General features: G+C 42.8%; 2 protein-coding genes across 4 annotated transcripts in view; both read right to left on the bottom strand.

Moving 5' to 3' along the window:
• TARS3 (threonyl-tRNA synthetase 3) overlaps positions 1 to 18,186 on the bottom strand; it is a 556,255-nt gene that overhangs the window by 11,729 nt on the left and 526,340 nt on the right. The window lies entirely within an intron of this gene.
• THSD4 (thrombospondin type 1 domain containing 4) overlaps positions 4,169 to 18,186 on the bottom strand; it is a 387,535-nt gene continuing 373,517 nt past the window's right edge. For all 3 annotated transcript variants that reach the window (XM_063142589.1, XM_063142590.1, XM_063142591.1), the window contains 3 exons: positions 12,273 to 12,452; positions 7,813 to 7,957; positions 4,169 to 4,933 (listed from right to left, as the gene is read on the bottom strand). In XM_063142589.1, coding sequence (XP_062998659.1) covers positions 4,791 to 4,933; positions 7,813 to 7,957; positions 12,273 to 12,452 — 468 coding nt within the window. In that variant the 3' untranslated portion in view covers positions 4,169 to 4,790. The remainder of the gene's footprint in view (positions 4,934 to 7,812; positions 7,958 to 12,272; positions 12,453 to 18,186) is intronic.

Here is an 18,186-nt window from a genome sequence, read left to right on the forward strand (position 1 = left end):
AATGGAATCAGTTACCTAGGGAGGTTGTGGGCTCTCCCACACTAGAGGCATTCAAGAGGCAGCTGGACAACCATCTTTCAGGGATGCTTTAGGGTGGATTCCTGCATTGAGCAGGGGGTTGGACTCGATGGCCTTATAGACCCCTTCCAACTCTGCTATTCTATGATTCTGTGATAGAGGGAGAAGTGGATATTTTAACAACAGAAAAAGACGCATGTTATAGCAAACTGAAGAACATCTAGGGCTGATCCAAAACCCAACCTACAAACTTCACAAGCTGAAAAATCACCTCCTCTCTCGCACCATATCTATATTAGGGGTGGGGTAATGATTCAAACTCACACTCATAAATGCAAGACATGCGACTCTCAGGAAGGGATGCTTATTTAATTACTTTATTTTTTCACAATAATAAAAAATAAATTAGTCATAAGCAAAAATATCAAACTTTCCCCACCCCCCAACAGAGAATATGTATACAAATACGAAAAGAAGGCTGTATAGATCTGGTTCAGGTGCATGGCTGGGCATATATATATATATTCCTGAACTCGTCTATAATTAATTTTCACTTGTATATCTCCCACTTTTAAAAAAATCCATTTGTAGAAGTGGATTATTAACCATGAAATACAGAAACCATTAACTATGGATTTACAGTATGATACTTATATATGTCAATGTGGTATAAAACTCCAAGCCGAAGGCTGGTTAGTATTGCCAAAATAACTGGACAGAAATGTAGATGGCATATATAAATAAATATGCTTTTAGTCCCTTTTTGTTAAAAAACAAACAAAACACACAACAATATCTCATATTCTAAATAATAAAACTATTTTGATGCAGTGGCTTATTCCATATAGACATAGCTTAGAATACATTTTTTCCTATAAACATCTTGTATTTACAAATATAAAAAATAAGTTATAACAAAGTATATCCTTCCTTGTTTTGGACAGATTAGGTGAATTCCAGATATCTGGCAAGAAGGCCTAGTGTGTATGTTCTGGTTGTTTTCTGTGTGTGTTTGTGTGTCTATTAAGTTTCTGAGCTAAGCGGGTAGAAGACAGAGGTTAGAATTCTTTTCTCCTCAAATAAAAATCAGAGCCAAATAATTCAGGCATCAAAAATACTTGGCTCGTATTTGAGGCGAGCATTATTACCTCCTAAGGGTCTTATTTCTGGAGCAAGAAGTAATAGTGTCAGTGATATCTTTGCTATTGACAAACCCACTTATTTTGGGGTCTCTGGCCATAGCTAGATGGGGCGAAATCACGGGGTGATCCCCGGGATCATCCCTGTGCATTCACATGATGCACGGGGATCCCAGGATTAGGGTGGGATGATCCTGGCGAGGATGATCTTGCCCTCGCCTTTGAGCCCACTTTTTGCGTGGTCTCGGGTTGAGCCCGAGACTGCAGAACATGTGGCTGGGCGCCGTTTTTTGTTCTGGCTCCTCACGGTTTCTCGCAAGGAGCCAGGACCTGTGCATGGGGTGCAGAGATCCTCAGAAGCACTGCGCCCATTGGGGGTGGGGTGGGAGGAGTGGGGGAAAGTAATTTTTTTTAAAAAAAAAACCCACCTACCTTTTGCTCACGAACGTTCGTGTGCTGCTGTCCCTTTAAAAAAAAAATTAAAATGGTGGGGGGAAATTGCACATGAAATGCATATGTTGGGGGGAATTACTTATGAAAATAAATACAAATTTTGTGAAGTTTAATGTATATTGATGTGGAAACTGGACAGAACAGACTTATCGTTGAGTCCATGTGAAACTGACATGGACTGACAATAAGCTGATTCATTCATCGCTCATCAAAACTCCCAAGCAATCATTCGTTTTTATCAACATGGTCATGTGTGAACAGAGAACTTACAATTGCCCAACTTCTCTAATAGCAGGGAAGGAAAATTACAGAACAGCAAAACACTCTCAAGACAGATGGAAAATGACCGAGTGGATATTTCATGCACTAGTGTTATGGATGAAATATCTAGGCCATTAAAGTGTGACTGCTTCGGTTTGAAAAACGGAGTGCAGTGAATCAGAAGGAGAACACTTAAATTACTCGATTGTTTACTACAGATCAACTAGGTAATTGAAAAAAACGCCATTCTGCACGACTTTGGGGCTCTGGTGCAAGAACTCCTTTTTAAGAAGATCAGAAGTGCCCTGATGCTGGATCAGACCAAGGGTCCACCTAGTCCAGCACTCGGTTCACACAGTGGCCAACCAGCCGTCAGCCAGGGATGAACAAGCAGGACATGGTGCAACAGCACCCTCCCACCCATGTGCCCCAGCAACTGGCTTACTGCCTCGAATACTGGAGATGGCACACAGCTTATAAAACATTCCTCTGCTGGATGGCCTCAATAACATTGTATTTTAATGTGCCTAAGGCAAGAGGAATGAGGCAACAAATGTTGAATGAAGCTTAAATAATCACAGGGGATCTGTAAGTACAATTTTGAGTGGGCCATGCCAGGAGCTCAGCTAGGTTTTCTTTCCATCTGTCCTTGCCCTATATAGGCACAACGTGAGGTGCGGAACCTTAAAAAAGGGGTTGGATTGAATCTCGATCATTCAATGTTTATATGCAAATAATGAGCCTGGTGAGCAGTGGTGCCTTTATTAATATTTATTTATCACATTTATATCCCACCTTTCTTCCATCACGGAATTCAAGGTGGCTACATGTGGTTCCCAGGTGGTCACCCCTCCAAGAACTGACCAGACCCAGACCTGGTTAGCTTCAGCAAGGTGGTGGCCTCACATGCTTTCAGACCATGCCCTGGGACCTTCAGGGGAGGACTTTGGAATAGAGGTTCAATCCTGATCAACAGGAAGAGTAAAAGGTCCTCCCAAATGCAACAAGGCCGCCTTATCAGATTATGATATTGAGATCCCCCCCCCCACACATACATAAGATCATTAAATCAAGAGTCTCAAATTACCTAAGCACACCATTGATAAGAAGGGACCACAGTTCACTGTTTCCAGGCAGAAGGACCCAGGTTTGGTCCCTGGCATCTCCAGTTGGGAGGTTCAGAGAGTAGGTGATGCCAAAGAGCTCCTATAGATAAGGATGTCTGCCAGTGGGAAGTCCATTCCTTTTTGGCTCGACGGAGTTCTGCGCTGTGCCCGTCTCAGTTTTCATTTGCGGGCTGAGCAGTGGATTTCCCCTGAACTCCAGGAACAGTGTGTGTGTGTGTGTGTGTGTGTGTGTGTGTGTGTGTGTGTGTCAAGCCATAATGTGTACAAATAGATATTTGGGCAAATTGCAGTTGAAATTTGCATAATTCACACAAATTGTGGTTGAAATTCACCAAATTTGTGCAAAATTTGCTCCTAATTTGCACAAATTAAAAAGCACAGAAAATCCACAAGCTGGCCCAATTTGCTGCAGACCCATTCTGAACAGGTATAAGCAGATTTCTGTTTCTATCTTTATTAATGAAACACAGGCACACAAAAAGTTTATCATGCTGCCATCCTGAATTCAGTTGTGCTCAAATTTATAACTTTGTTGTTCATCAGGATCGCCAAGATTTGGCAACTAGCTAATGCTATTCTCCAATGGGGACAAAAACAAGCAAGCAAACACACACAAAAGTTAGGCCATGTCTGTCTGTCTGTCTGTCAGGAAAACAGAACCTCAACAAGGAGAACCAGATTAGAACTTTTATTGGGACCATTTAAAAATAAATAAATCACAAAACAATGAGCTAGCTTTCAAATTTAGTGGAAGGATTCAGAAGAAAAGAAACATATCCCTAATGCAGGCTAGATGATTCTCCTGCAGGATCTCTCCCTCTCTCTCTCTCTCTCCCTCTCTCTCTCTCTCTCTCTCTCTCTCTCTGGATGTTCTTTGCAAACTCAGAGAGCAACCCTATGGCCCTTACAAAACATCTTGATTGCCATAGGAGCACTGTTTTCTTTCTTTTAAATTGGTCTTTGGCACTAGGTGGAATTCACAGTTCCTTTGTAATTTATTATATTGATTTTTGCTCTGCTTTTGTGGGGCGGGGAGGTCCAGGAGCTGTCTCAAGGCGGCTTACAATAAAAGAAAAAACGTTGCAAAGCAACACAACAGTGAAGTAAATAACACATAGCAGGAACAGTAGCAGATAAAATTCCATGTGGGAGGGAGCAATAAAGCTGCCATCAGAAGTAATATGTTATATCGTGGAGGTTGTCTGTTGCGGCCAACAGGGAATTCGGGGATGAGCTGTAGAGCTAGTTTGCTCTGGATTCTCAGGGCAAAGCTGCTACTTTAGCTTCATTTCACTTTCCATTTCGGTGGCTATTGCTTGTGAGTTACGTCTAGGTAGGAACCAAAAGTCCTGCCTTGGTCCTAATAAAGTTTTCAGCCTGTTTAGTGGGTGTCATGGGATGATTATGTAAAGAAAATTATATGACCCTGAGGAAGCTAGCTCACTGTTTGGGGATTCGTTGGCCCCAAATAAAGATAAATATCTAAATAGTTGAGATCTTGACATTCCTGTGCCCTTTGTGGATCACTGGTGGCTCCTCATAGGTCCCCAGACCTGCTCTCAGTGGGTCGTGCCCGATGCCATTTCAAAAGCCCCGGGTTTACAGTGTACATTTCCAAAAGGCAAAGAGTCCCTATACAGTGTGTTAGTGATAACCACACAGACGTGCTCCCATCACGCCTTGGAGGCGCTCTCCAATACGGAAAACCTCTCGTTGAGAAGGTAGAATCTGTTGCAGCCCAAGCAGCCACAAACTACTGGGCAGAGGTCTGATGCAAGCGGTGGAGCCGCTGTTATCTGCGGCCCAGAAACCCCGACTGCCTGTTAGCCACTCTCAAGCAGGACGCGCAGCACGCCGTCTTGTAATAGGTGTAGACGCAGAGCCGGGCTTGAACCACAACGTTGCAATTGTAATATTTGTCTTTGCAGTTTTCATCTGGAAAGAAAAAGCAGACAGAAATCTCTGCTAGGTTGGTGTTGTTTTTCATAGCTAGAAGACAACCTTCTAGCTGGATCTGTCTGCCCACTGAGAACATTAGAGAATGCACAGCTCTTAGGGATGTCCATCACTAGGAACTTGTGCCATTTGTGGATTTGCTGAAGTTTCATGGTATGCTTGGAATGGCTTGTATTTGTGGACAACCACAGGTTTTCCCTAGACTCCAGGGACTTTTTGCCTGTGTGTGTGTCAGTCATAATTCATGCAAATGCAAGTTTGTGCAAATTACAGCTGCAATTTGTGCAATTTAACGTAATTTGTACAAATTATGCCCCAAATTTATATAATTTGCACAAATTAAGCTCCAAACTTGTCTAATTTCCACACATTTTGGGCACTATTCTATGATTTGGACAAATTTTGGCCATAATTTGCATGAATTTGTATTTTTGAACACATTTTAAGAAGTTCACCAAAAACCCACAAGCCGGCACAACTCCCTGCAATTTGCCTAAAGCACCTCCCAATACAAGGATGTGTCATAGTTCAGAAGGAGAATATACCGGTTGTGGCGGAGGTGTGTGTGCGGGAGAGCCAGTATGGTGTCGTGGTCAGAGTGTTGGCCCGAGAGTCAGGAGATCCGGGTTCTAGTCCCCACTCAGCCATGAAGCTCACTGGGTGACTTTGAGCCAGTCACAGACTCTCAGCCCAACCTACCTCACAGGGTTGTTGTTGTGGGGACAAAATGGAGAGGAGGAGGAGGATCATGTATACAGCCTTGGGTTCCTTGGAAGAAAAAAGGCAGGATATAAAATAAATAAATAAATAAATAAATAAATAAATAAATAAATAAATAAAGCCCTGCTAGCCAGCTTCTTTTCTTCCAAGGTTTGGATTAGGCTTGACATTCAATTTGGGTGAGTTCCTTCTTGCAATGTCGGAGTTTAAGCTGATCCATAGAATCTATTGTATTTTACAACACTAGCTATTATAATCACATTTTGTTTTGAGAAGACTTCATGGGGGGAGGGAGAGAATGCCTAGAATCTAGGTGAGTATTTAACATTCACGGTGATGCCTGGCTTTTGATTTGATTTGATTTTTTTGCACCTAGCTTCCCTTAAATAATACATCTGCCCAAACCACACAGCTTAAATAATACATACACCCAATCACTTTTGTTCAAAGTCAAGTACAAATCAATTTCATTTTCCTAACTCCCTAAAAACAAGGTAGCAGGCAGCTGTGTTTGACTGGCAGGCTCTGTAGCCAAGTGTTAATTGCTCAGTGAAACCCAGCTGTTTAAAGTGGAAGAGAAATTGCAATAACAGTGACATTTATTATTCATGCAGGTTCCATAGATTTGCAAATGGGCCATCTCGTGTCTAAATTTCAAATTTGAGCCCTGGTTCTGAATCTATGAATGTCCGTGCATCATTTAAGGTGAGCTGTTGGGGACCTCAGCTTAAATGGTTTCATGTCTGGGTGTTTACATTAAGCCTGATGGAAGGGATGGGCGGGGATTCAAATGTCTTCTTGATTTTAGCTCACCTCTTCCCAGAGTACATACAAACATAAAAAGTGTTCTGCTCAGGATATGTATGCCTTAGCGCCTTCCACTCAACCAGAGGCATAATCCCCCTGAAACCTGAGGTCCTATCTTGGCCTCCTAACTAGGAGCCATTGATTGCTTTATCCTCCACATTTTTTTTCCTAACCCTCTCTCAAAGCTGTCCAAATTGTGGCCTTCACTACATCTTGTGGTCCTCTGTGAAGAAATACTTCCATTTTATCTACCCTGGACCTCCAAACATTCAGCTTCATTGGTGGCCCTAGGTTCTAGTACTATGAGAGAAGGACAGGGTATGTGTGTGGGGGAGAGATTCAGCCAGACTTGTCATCATGTCTAAACACAATGACATAACAAACTTCAGGATGCATCAAAAGGAAAAGGGTAAGCAGAATTCGGTAATCAGCATCTGACATAGATGGCAGCTGAAATCTGGTTATGGGATGGGGGTTAACAAAAGCCCGGCAACATAAAAAGAAATGTACCCAAGTTTCTGGGTCATGTCTCTGATCCTAGCACCTGAAAGCAGGGTCACGGCTACTTTGAGTCCAGAGGCAACAGATGTTTCTGCTCAAAGAACAATTGTAAGACTTACTTCTTTGCCATGTGGTTTTAGATATGGGTTTTCTTTTCTACTTTCAGTAAACCCTATCTCCTTTTCATTTAGCTTGCTGTGGAATTGTGCTATTTCATTTCAGAACCAACCCAACTAGTTTAGGGGGACTTAAGCTATTTGCTTCCTTCAGTATAAAGGTATAATGATACTGGCAATGGAACAAATGAACAAATCACATTAAAACTCTCTTCCTCTTAAGCCTTGGTATATAGTTGCTTATGGAATCTATTTGAAACACAGCATACCACCATGTCAAGGACTTTGGGTTTTGTTTCAAAGCCGTCTCCACCCAAGCAAACATTCAAAAAGGCAGAACGTTCTCATGAAACACACACCAAACCATGCACAAATGCTGTCATTCCCCCCCCCCCCCCCGGATGCTAAAGATTCCTCAAATTCCTGGGCACTCCAAAGCAAACCTTCTTCTTTTCTTCTTCTTTTTGTATATATCTCTATAAAAAAATTCTAACTCTCATGTGAAAAAAACATATTTTTCAAAAGTGGTATCTTTATTTTGGTTTGGTTTAAGCCTCCCTTCAATACACACATGTAACACACACACACACACACACACACACACACACACACGAATCTGACTTGGGACTGTTTGAAGATACATGGTGGCTTAAATTTATTTTTCTTCCACTAGATGGAGTCCCATGGTTAGAATAACTGTAACATTTTCCCTACCTATTTCAGGCACACAGTCCTGAGTGTTGCATTGCTCTTTTTCCACTGGCTTCAGTTGTGTGTCACATTTGGTACTGGGCGTCATATCATCTGAGAGACATCGCACTTCTCGGATTCGAAAGCCAACTTCACAGGATTTTGAGCACTGCAATGAAAAAAGAAATGCAATTCTAACGGTGAGGTCTGAAATGAGAAAGGATCCCCCCACCACCAGCAGCCGTGTGTTCCTCTGCATACTGACATAGACATCTGTCCTGTTGTAGCACAATCCACTGCTGGTTACTATCATAATATCAAAATCTTGAAAGTTACAACTTTCAAGCCATCTCCACCTGAATCGTTTGTGCCAACATCCCATATCATTATATTTCACTCGCACAGAGAAGGAAGATACCTTATGTGCAGGTCAAGGTCAGAGCAGACCTTCCAAGGATCAAGGAAGGAGGTGGTGGAGGTAGAGAAGTTAGAACTAATAAAACACAAACTCTATCAGAAAGGGAATCTGGCAATTATGTAGTTGCAGAGCAGCAGAGTGACTGCTAAAGTTCCATTCTCTGAGCTGTAGTAATCTCCTCCTCACTTCAGAGGTCTACTAATTTTGCCCATGGAACCATCACAGCTGATCACCACTTTCAGAGCCATTACATAAGCACATCAGAAGAGCCATGCTGGATCAGACCAAGGGCTGATCTAGTCCAGCACACTGTTCACACCATGGCCAACCAGCTGTCGTTGAACAGGGACCCAAAAGTAGGACAATGTGCATTGAGCTTTCTCTGCTATTTTAAGTCCTGCTGAGTATGGGGGTTAACCCAGTTGAAGGGAGTGTTACATCCAGGTTCCCAGGGAGACAAGCAACAAGCCCAGCTCCTTGGTTTAGTGAGATAGGTCCGGTCAAACCAGGGTTGGTTTGGCTCAGCAACCAAACGTTCAGATCCTATAGGCAAGGCAAGGCCTAGCAAGGGTTGACTTTTAGGATGGCTGGCATGGACAAGATTCTAGAAGTGAGGTCAGCCAAAGTGAAGGCCAGATACCACATAAGCAAAGCAAGGAGTGAATAGTATCACAGAGAGCTCCAGGTTGGACTTGAAACCAGTCAAGTTCAGCTTGTATATTGCTCCAACAACTGGCAGATTCATGCTGAGCTTTAAGTAGGGCTTGAGCTTCCCAGAAACTGCAGGCGCCTCCCACACACTGTGTGAGCTCTTCCCCATTAAAGGGGGGGCATGCCTGCTTTTGAATCCTTGGCTGTGATAGTACCAGGGCAACTATGCTGTGGTGGCGACTTTGGATGTGGAGTCCTCAAAATCTGAAGGTAACAATGCAATCTCCTTTAGAATCAGGGGACTGGTCCTAGATGTCCTTCTGGGATTGGGGCCCTGAGGAAAGAAAACATTGAGGGGTTCTTCCATGGCCACATTCTGGGCCTGAGAGGTCTACATTAACTGTGTACTGTCTGAAACACTGGTTCCATTGGTCTCTCCTGAATCTACTGCCTGCCCATTTCACTACATGATCCCAAGTTGTATTCCACACCATTCATGATGTCAGAAATCTCTATCGTGTTGCCTCCCCTTTGTTGACTTTCCCCTTAGCCTTCCTCATGGAGAAGGTGCTCCAGAGATTTTAATATCTTGTTTGGCTATTATGTTCCTTTTCCAGGATCATATCATAGAACCATAGAATTATACCATTGGAAGTTCTCTTGTAGGTTTCCTATCGGCATCTGGCTGAGCACTGTGTGGACACAGTGTTGGACTAGGTTGGCCTTTGGCCTGGTTCTTCTTACGCTCTTATTCTAGGAAGGGTCCTGGAGGTCATCTAGTCCTAGCCCCTGCTGAATGCACTCTCTACAATGCAGGATTGAAATACAGCATCCCTGACAGATGCCCATACAGCCTCTGCTCAAATACCTCTAGTAAAGGACAACATACCATATCTGTTCTAGGGTCAAATAGCTCTGACTTGGGGGTGTATGAGAATTTTGTTCTGTTTGCCAAACATGTAATCATATCCCATTCACAAACCTGAACCTGGATGCAAGCTGGAGCGTAATTGTCCGGAAATGTTCACAGGCTTGGGTGTGCTTGTGCAAGAGTGCATTTCTGAAAATGCTCTCCCCACACACACATTTTTCTGCTTTAGACAATGGAGGGAGAGTGTGCACTTGGAATGCATGCTGGAAAGTGCACATTTTTAAATGCTGGAAAAAGAAGAACCTTGGCAAGTTTGAGCAGGGCCCATTCTCTCCACCCTCCTCTGGTTGTTTTGCAGAAGACTCCTTCCTTCAATGTCATAAAAACATAAGAACATCAGAAGAGCCCTGAGGCTGGATCAGACCGAGGGTCCATCTAGTCCAGCACTCTGTTCACACAGTGGCCATCCAGCCATCGGCCAGGGACCAACAAAGCAGGACATGGTGCAACAGCACCCTCCTGCCCATGTTCCCCAGCAACTGGTGCACACAGACTTCCTGCCTTGAATACTGGAGGTAGCACACAACCCTCATGGGTAGTAGCCATTGATGTCCACCCATTAGTACTATTCCTGCCCCCTGTAGAAACAGAACAGAAGTCTGCTCCATCTTCTGCATGACACCCTTTCAGATACTTGAAGATCCCTATCAGGCCTCCCCTTAATCTTCTCTTCTCCAGGCTAAACTTACCCAGTTCTTTCAACTGTTCCACACACCCTTCACTTATGATATCTACTGTAGAAATAGGGCAATTAGAATTGGACACAGTATTCCAAATGTAGCATTTCAGAACCTCAAGCTAAGCCAATATCTTAGCCCGAGACTAAGTTTTTCACTGGCAACAGCAAGAATCCATAGGATATGAACTGACATCAGTACTGCCATTTTGCCCTGCACCCAGGCTTCTGTTGCTGGGAGTTGCATTTGGGTTGCGATCACTTCAGAAAATATACTTTGCCTACAGGCATTTTCTCATAATTTCATCCTCTGTCTTAAAGCATGGTTGGCTAAAGTCATTAGCCCTCCTCCTATGATTCCTTGAGAAACTATCCGGGAAGCAACGCAATCACGACGAGTGAGCAGAGTGGAAGCCAAAACCATTTCCATACTTAGCAGCTTGTGTGTGAAGAGTCTCAGAAGGGGTTTAGGATCAAATTATTTTTAAGAGCTCTTGGCTGGCCAGGGAAAGGAGGAGATTGCAAAAAGGAAAAAGGAAAAAGAAAGTCAACAAGGAATCAGAGGGTTCACCACGTACAGCTCTGTCAAAACATCCAAGGAGGAAGGAGTTCACATATCTTGTGGATGTCAACTAGCTACTCTTTAAGTTCCTCATTTTAAATTATTATTTGAAGGAGTTGTGGGACTTTTTTATTTTCAGTTGTTTAGAGGAGACCAATGTTGTTACATGCCCACTAACATAATACACAGGCACACAGTGATCTTAACAAATGAAAAACAGAAAAAGAAAAGAAAGAAAGATATTTCTTGAACACATGCTTTGTTGTTCTAGGAATGCCACTAAAATGCTACTTTGGAAAGCATAGAGAAATTGCCTGATTTCCTATCTGCAAGAGTGAAAGAAAAGGGTCATTCCATTGCTGCAAAAATGAGCAGCTAAAGCCACAAACTCCAGGGAAATACTACAACCTTACTGATGGGCATGAGGCAGCAAAGCTGCGTCTAGGCACTTTTGAGAGGGGTGAGTTTTGAAGGGGGGAAAATAAATTACCAACCTTGGTTTACCACTTGTTAAATGAGACCTCTTTCCAGGGTAACTTTCGGAAGAGTGTAAGTGGCAGTATGAAATAAATCAAAAGTCCACTTTTAGTATTTACTCCCTTTTTCTTTCCTGAATTTACCAGAAGTTATGTTTCCCAGATGTGCCTTAAGGCCCAACTGCCATTTTCATAGCTCTTTATTGGGTACTCCACTGAGCTGGACATCTCATAAAATGTCTGAGGCATTTTAATTCAGAAATTAAATTCGGGAGGTTCTAAATAGACCTCTCCCCCATTCTCCTAATGGAATTATGAATCAGTGAGGGTAAGTGCTGCTGGGATTGACCAGGAAAAATGTTTATTTCTCCAAAGGCTCAAAGCAATCCAGGAACTTGGACCGGCTTTGGGCATCATTGAGCCAGGTACTTATGAGACTGGGGTATGAACCAGAAGTCCCCAGTTCAAATTTCATTTCTGAATCTCAGCCAATGATAGAGACTATCATTATCCACATCCTAAAGTTGCCAGGACATGTGGTAAACTGAACAAGACATTTCAGAAGGCAAATGTGGAGGACTACCCATGGCTACCGTTTCTGGGAGCCGCCCCCTTCTCTACAAAGTGTGTTTCTGCCTTGGTAACAGTTATATTTTACCTATCACTAAGTAATCTCTGCATTCAGTTCAAAGAACTCTTCCAGTGGGTGAGCAAATGTGTGTTCGACAGTAAAGATGGAGAAGAACTAAATAAGATGGTGAAATACTTACTGTGCTCCATTCAGTACTAAACCATTTAGCACCACAAGGCTTGAGGTAGCAGGTTTGCTGGCTGGGAGGTCTTTCCAGAAACGAACACTCATAGGGATTCAACATATCAAAGCTGTTTTCAGTCTTTCTGATACAGATCACTTCCCTTTGCTGGGTTCCACTGCCACATTCAATTGAACACTGTATGAGGCAACAGAAAGCAGAAACTCTGATATGTAATGTAGGTAGCTAGTCTAAAAAAAATGTTTTCTAAACATTGTTCCATTTCTCTCCGTTTGTTCTTTGCTATCTTAAATTAATGGGCACACTGACTTAATTTTTATATTTCAGCCAACCTTTACTAACATTCCCCAATGGAAGGAAAGCAAGTTTACAACATTTCATTCTTCACAAACAATACTTTTGCAGTACATTCCAAAACCATGCCTGGTGGCTCCGTCACACCTGTCAATCCAAGTAGTCAAAGTAAGATTATTAGTAGGTTCAAAAGATTGGATGTGATACTTAATCATGAACAACCTCATTTCAAAAACCCATCTCATGAAAAGAGAGAGAGAGAGAGAGAGAGAGAGAGAGAGAGAGAGAAGCGTTTGATTGAAAGCTGTTTCTATTCCTAGAGATCTTTGAGGAGTCTGAAACGTTTCATGTAAAAACAACCTAATAATGTTCTTCTTTTAAAACCTGTTTGCGGCTTTATCCCTCCTGAAGCATTCCTAGCCAATCAGGGACCACATTGTAACCCCAATATTGTCAATGATGGAGTAGGGATGGGCAAGCCAGTCTATGACTACTTGACTGCCAGATTCTGTATGTGTGAATACAGTATTTTCAGCCTCCTTCAGTACGGTGCCTGAAAAATTGTGGAACCAAAGGACACTTTTCATTGATCCAACAAGTATTTCCAGCCAAAGAAATGTCTAGACAAGGGGTAGATGTATCCAGCTATGTATTTCAGTCACCGTCTGTTCAGTTTCACATGTGTTCATTCTTAGCGCTGTTCAAAATAAATTCCTAACACACTGAATATGACTGTCATGGGAATTCCAATTACGCAATACAAGTTGACCATTTATCTCATGTATTAGCTTTCTTTTCTGTGAACAGCATCTGTGAATTTATCTTTCAGCAATATCTAAATATTGCAATAATTACTCTTGAATTCATAGGATCTGAGTATGTTCCAAATGTCAAGCCCCTTTCAATTTTAGCAGATAATTTTATCCTAAAATGCTCGTTTTTATACACATTTTGGTATGTTTTTAAAGCCACGAAGGTGCATTGGAAAATTCAGAGACATGCAGGATCAATCCACATTAGTGCAGGAGGTGCAAATCAGATCACTTTGCTTGCAAATGCCAATTCTAGACCAGGCTTAGAGTCAGAAGCAGGAAACAGGGGGTGCTTTAATATTGAGGATGAAACCCTGGAACTGTGCATACATGTGACTGGGAACTATTGTAGAGAGCTAATGGCAGAGGTACATACTAATCACTTCCTACACCCCCAAACAAACAAACCCCAAAAAACGGAATGTGTAAACTGGACAGTCTCTTCCTTAGATCTTTGTTCCACATCTCTTCAACAGTTGGGCCTGTATTTATTACAGCTTTATTCCCACATCTGTCTCTGTCCAAGAGCTGTTTCAAGCATTTGACTTTAATCAGAAGGATTAATTGATTTCGCTCTGAAAGCAACATATACAGGAGGCTCAACACTTCAAGTTTAATAACCACTTTCGTGGAATGATGGTATCAGTTTGCAAAATTAAATCAAATGTGGGTGGAGCCTTCTATCTCTATAGAAAGAAACACCTAATTTTACTTAAAAATAAGGGGGTACAGTAAAAGTCAGGCCACAGCTGGACAAGTTTTTCGCTACAATTTTGTTTAAAACCCAAAGCAGCTGTAGAAATTTACAGTGGTGTGTGTCGGGGTGGGGGTGGGGGGAGAGAGATCACACATCTTTACCCCCTCTTCAAGCTGGTGTTTGCCTCATGAGGGAAAACATACATTTCCACTTTGGTTCAGGAGATCGTAGGAGGGCTTGGAAGTACCAGTGTTGTCAGGAGAAGATGTCAGAGCAGATAACATCCTGAGCTCCACTAAATAGAATGAGCTTAAGAGCCACACAGCACGGCAAGGTTAGCTCACTTCATTCTGAAATGAGTGAAGCAATATGCATTACCATCTGAAGAGCTCACCCCTCACCCCTCTATGGCAATTACTGTACATTTAGGGGGGTAGGGGATATACAAGGAAATATGTAATGATTTCCATGTGAAACAACAACAGCAGCAACATCAACAACAACCCAAGCTCACAATCTCATACGGACTCAGGTCGGAACAAGTTTTGATATAGCATTCAGGTAACTTTGGTGAGCTCTAGAGTTGCTGATTTGCACACCCCTAATAAATCCAGGTCAAAAATGAATTGCAAAATAAATAAATAAAAAAGTCGCATATAGCCCTCTGCTATTAAATCCAGAGCCTTAAATTACCTAATTGCACCACTGAGTAAAAGACCTGGTTTAGTCTTTCCCCCTTCTTCCCCCTCCAAACAAAGGATTGCTGATGGGCTGACTGAGGTTGAAAATGCTTGATCCTAGATTCTAGATTACACTTTTCCAGCCAGGAGAGTCCTAATGTAGCACCTGTTCACAGTCACGGTTGATGGCAGAATGCCTCGTTTCCAGCATTAATGAATTACAGCAGTTTGGCAGGACTTGGATTCTGGAAAATAGATCTATCAGTGGCTATAAATCCAGATGTCTAGATGGAACCCTCCATGTTCAATATCCCACTGAATGCCAGTGGGAAGGGGGAATGGTGGGGGGTGAGCTTTCCAAAGGCATCTGGTTGGCCACAATGGAAAACAGAATGCAGGACTAGATGGACTTTTGATGTAAGGTCCATCAAGGTATTTCTTTTGTTCTTGTTGCTCATGATAGCTAACTGGAATGCTTATGGTCAAAGGCATTACTGTCACTGAATATCATCCCTATTAGGAAATCACTATTTCACATTCAATGTTGTTATATTTTGGAATACAGTTCAAAATACTGGCAACGAAAAAGAAGAACACAGTGTGTGTGTGTGTGTGTGTGTGTGTGTGTGTGTGTGTGTCATAGTCAGAAAAATATATAGTCATCTGTACTTGATTAGAAATTGATTGGACATCTCAATGGAGAGAGGGATATTACAGGTAACCAGGTATCCTTCAGATACTTTGGATGACAACACACATCAATCCCAGCCAGCATGGCCCATCATCAGGGATTACAGGATATGTAGTCTAAAACATCTGGGAGGCACCAGGTTTGCTGCCCCTGGGCTATTCATGTTCAATTTCTGGGCTTCTAAGAAGCCAGTGAGGGAGGAGGATAATGCATTAGACAGCCTTTTGGATTGATCCATAAAAACAACAGAACAGAGAATCATGCCCCCTGCTCAATGCAGGAATCCACCCTAAAGCATCCCTGAAAGATGGTTGTCCAGCTGCCTCTTGAAGGCCTCTAGTGTGGGAGATCCCACCATCTCCCTAGGTTCCATTGCCATACTGCTCTAACAGTCAGAAAGTTTTTCCTGATGTCCAGCCAGAATCTGGCTTCCTGCAACTTGAGCCTGTTATTCCATGTCCTGCACTCTGGGAGGATCAAGAAGAGATCCTGGCCCTCCTCTGTGTGACAACCTTTCAGGTATTTGAAGAGTGCTATCATGTCTCCCCTCAATCTTTTCTTCTCCAAGCTAGGACTTTGTTTCCAGACCCCTGATCATCCCGGTTGCCCTCCTCTGAACACGCTCTAGCTTGTCTGCGTCCTTCTTGAGTTGTGGAGCCCAGAACTGGACACAATACTCCAGTTCTGAGCTCCACATAAGAAGAGCCTTGCTGGATCAGAACAAGGGTCCATCTTATCCAACATTCTGTTTACATATTGGCCAACCCGACAAGCAGGACATGAGGACAACAGCACTCACCCACGGTAGCAATGGATGTACTGATACTAAAGGCAGCATATAGCCACTAGGACTTGTAGCCATTGATAGTCTTCTCTTCCAAGAATGTGTCTAACCCCCTTTTAAAGCCATCCAAATTGGTGACCATCACTATGTCTTGTGGTAGCAAATTCCATAGTTTAACTAGGTGCTGTGTGAAGAAGTACTTCCTAAATCTCCCACCAATCAGCTTCATGGAATGAACCTGTTATCCACACTATGTACATCTCTATCATAATTTTGTATACCATCCAGCACAGCATGGCTGTTCTTATGCTCCCATTCCCATGTACCCAGATGCAGCTTTCAGTAAGAAGTTAAGCCCTATTTGGGTGTTCAACCTATTAGGAAGCTGAACATGCAAGCCAGGAGAAGGTTTGCATTGCATAAACCTGCCTTCAACACAGCACACATCATGTGGCCTCTTCTGTTGATGTCTGTGCATTGAGTGCAGACATCTGCAGAGGGGCCCCTCCACTGCAGATGTTCCTGCTCAATCAGCACGTACCAGCAGATAGGGCTACTCAGTGTATTCCTGCTCCTGACTCACATGTTTGCTTACCTTGTGTGTTGAATGCCCAAATACAGCTGACATTTTTGCCTGATCTGAACTAAACCCATGGATAATGCAAGATAAAGAAAGGGTCACCCAAATACTAGTTGTGTATTGATTACACAAGTATGGATTTTGCCCTGGATCTTTTCCTCGCATATCATTCAATTAGATCCTGGGTAATCACAGGATCACTTTTCTCATCACAAGGCAACAGTATCCAAAAGCTTTTTTCAAAGAAAGAAAGAAAGAAAGAAAGAAAGAAAGAAAGAAAGAAAGAAAGAGTTTCACCTTCCCAAGTGAAACTGACCCTATTGGGGTTAACGGTTTTGTTAACATTTTTGTTAAGCCTCCAGCGTTTGAGGTGAGAATTCAGCTTTCCTTGCTTCCAAAAAAAATCCCATTCCGTGCGATATTTTGGAAGGGTTAGAATCCACCAGGGTGTTCTTTTCATCTTCGTAACGCACTCATGAGCAAGGGGTGTTGGTTCCAGTTCTGAAATGCAAATTTTGGCTCACGGAGCCTTTGACTGCTTCTTTAAAGGTTAAATACACACACACAATACTGTTCCTGGCACTTTTTGAAAAAAGGTCTTTAGAAGACAAATCCAACAATATATTGGTTTCTATGTCACTCGAAAGAGTATGATCTCCAAACGGTTTTTTTTTAAGCATAGCACAATTGACTGTTATTTAAAAAGGGGGAGGGTATTGTTTATACTTGGGGTAGAATTTTTGTAATATCCTGAATAGATACTTATCCTCAGTACCAGTGAAAAGTACAGGGTGTACTGAGTAAAATCAACACGGGCTTTACCAAGGGTACACTAAAATGCACACATACTGATCAAGGTCTGAAATACTGGAAGTTTAACATTTGTATTATTCACAAGACATGTTAAAAACGTGGGGCAAAATTAGTGCCAGCTCCAAGTTTTGGACAAGACACACTCCATGGCCCCCTCCCTCCCTCAACGAATCTACCTTGTCGCCAGTGTTTCACAGGAGGAACTGCCTGCATATTACCTTCGAATTTTGCTTGATGTGAAATCGGATGACCACCTCGGGCTGTGCATGATTTTCTATCACCTTTATTGGGGCTGTGCATGGACCCCCCTGATCCGCTCCGGTTCCCGATCCGCAACTTCCGGATCGGGTCTGCTCCGCCCCGTGTTGATCCGCCTATGGTCTGCTCTGCTCCGCTGCAGAGCTCTGGATCTGAATCGGAGCTCTGTGGCAGAGGCGTTGGCACCAGGTAAGCCCCCCCCTACCCACTCACAACTTACCTGCCTCCATCATGGTCCAGCAGTGGCTTCAACTGAGGCCGAGGACTGCAGCCTGGTTTTCCGGTTTGAATCCTCAGCCTCA

This window comes from Elgaria multicarinata, chromosome 16 (genome assembly GCF_023053635.1).
Source record: "Elgaria multicarinata webbii isolate HBS135686 ecotype San Diego chromosome 16, rElgMul1.1.pri, whole genome shotgun sequence".
NCBI lineage: Eukaryota > Metazoa > Chordata > Lepidosauria > Squamata > Anguidae > Elgaria > Elgaria multicarinata.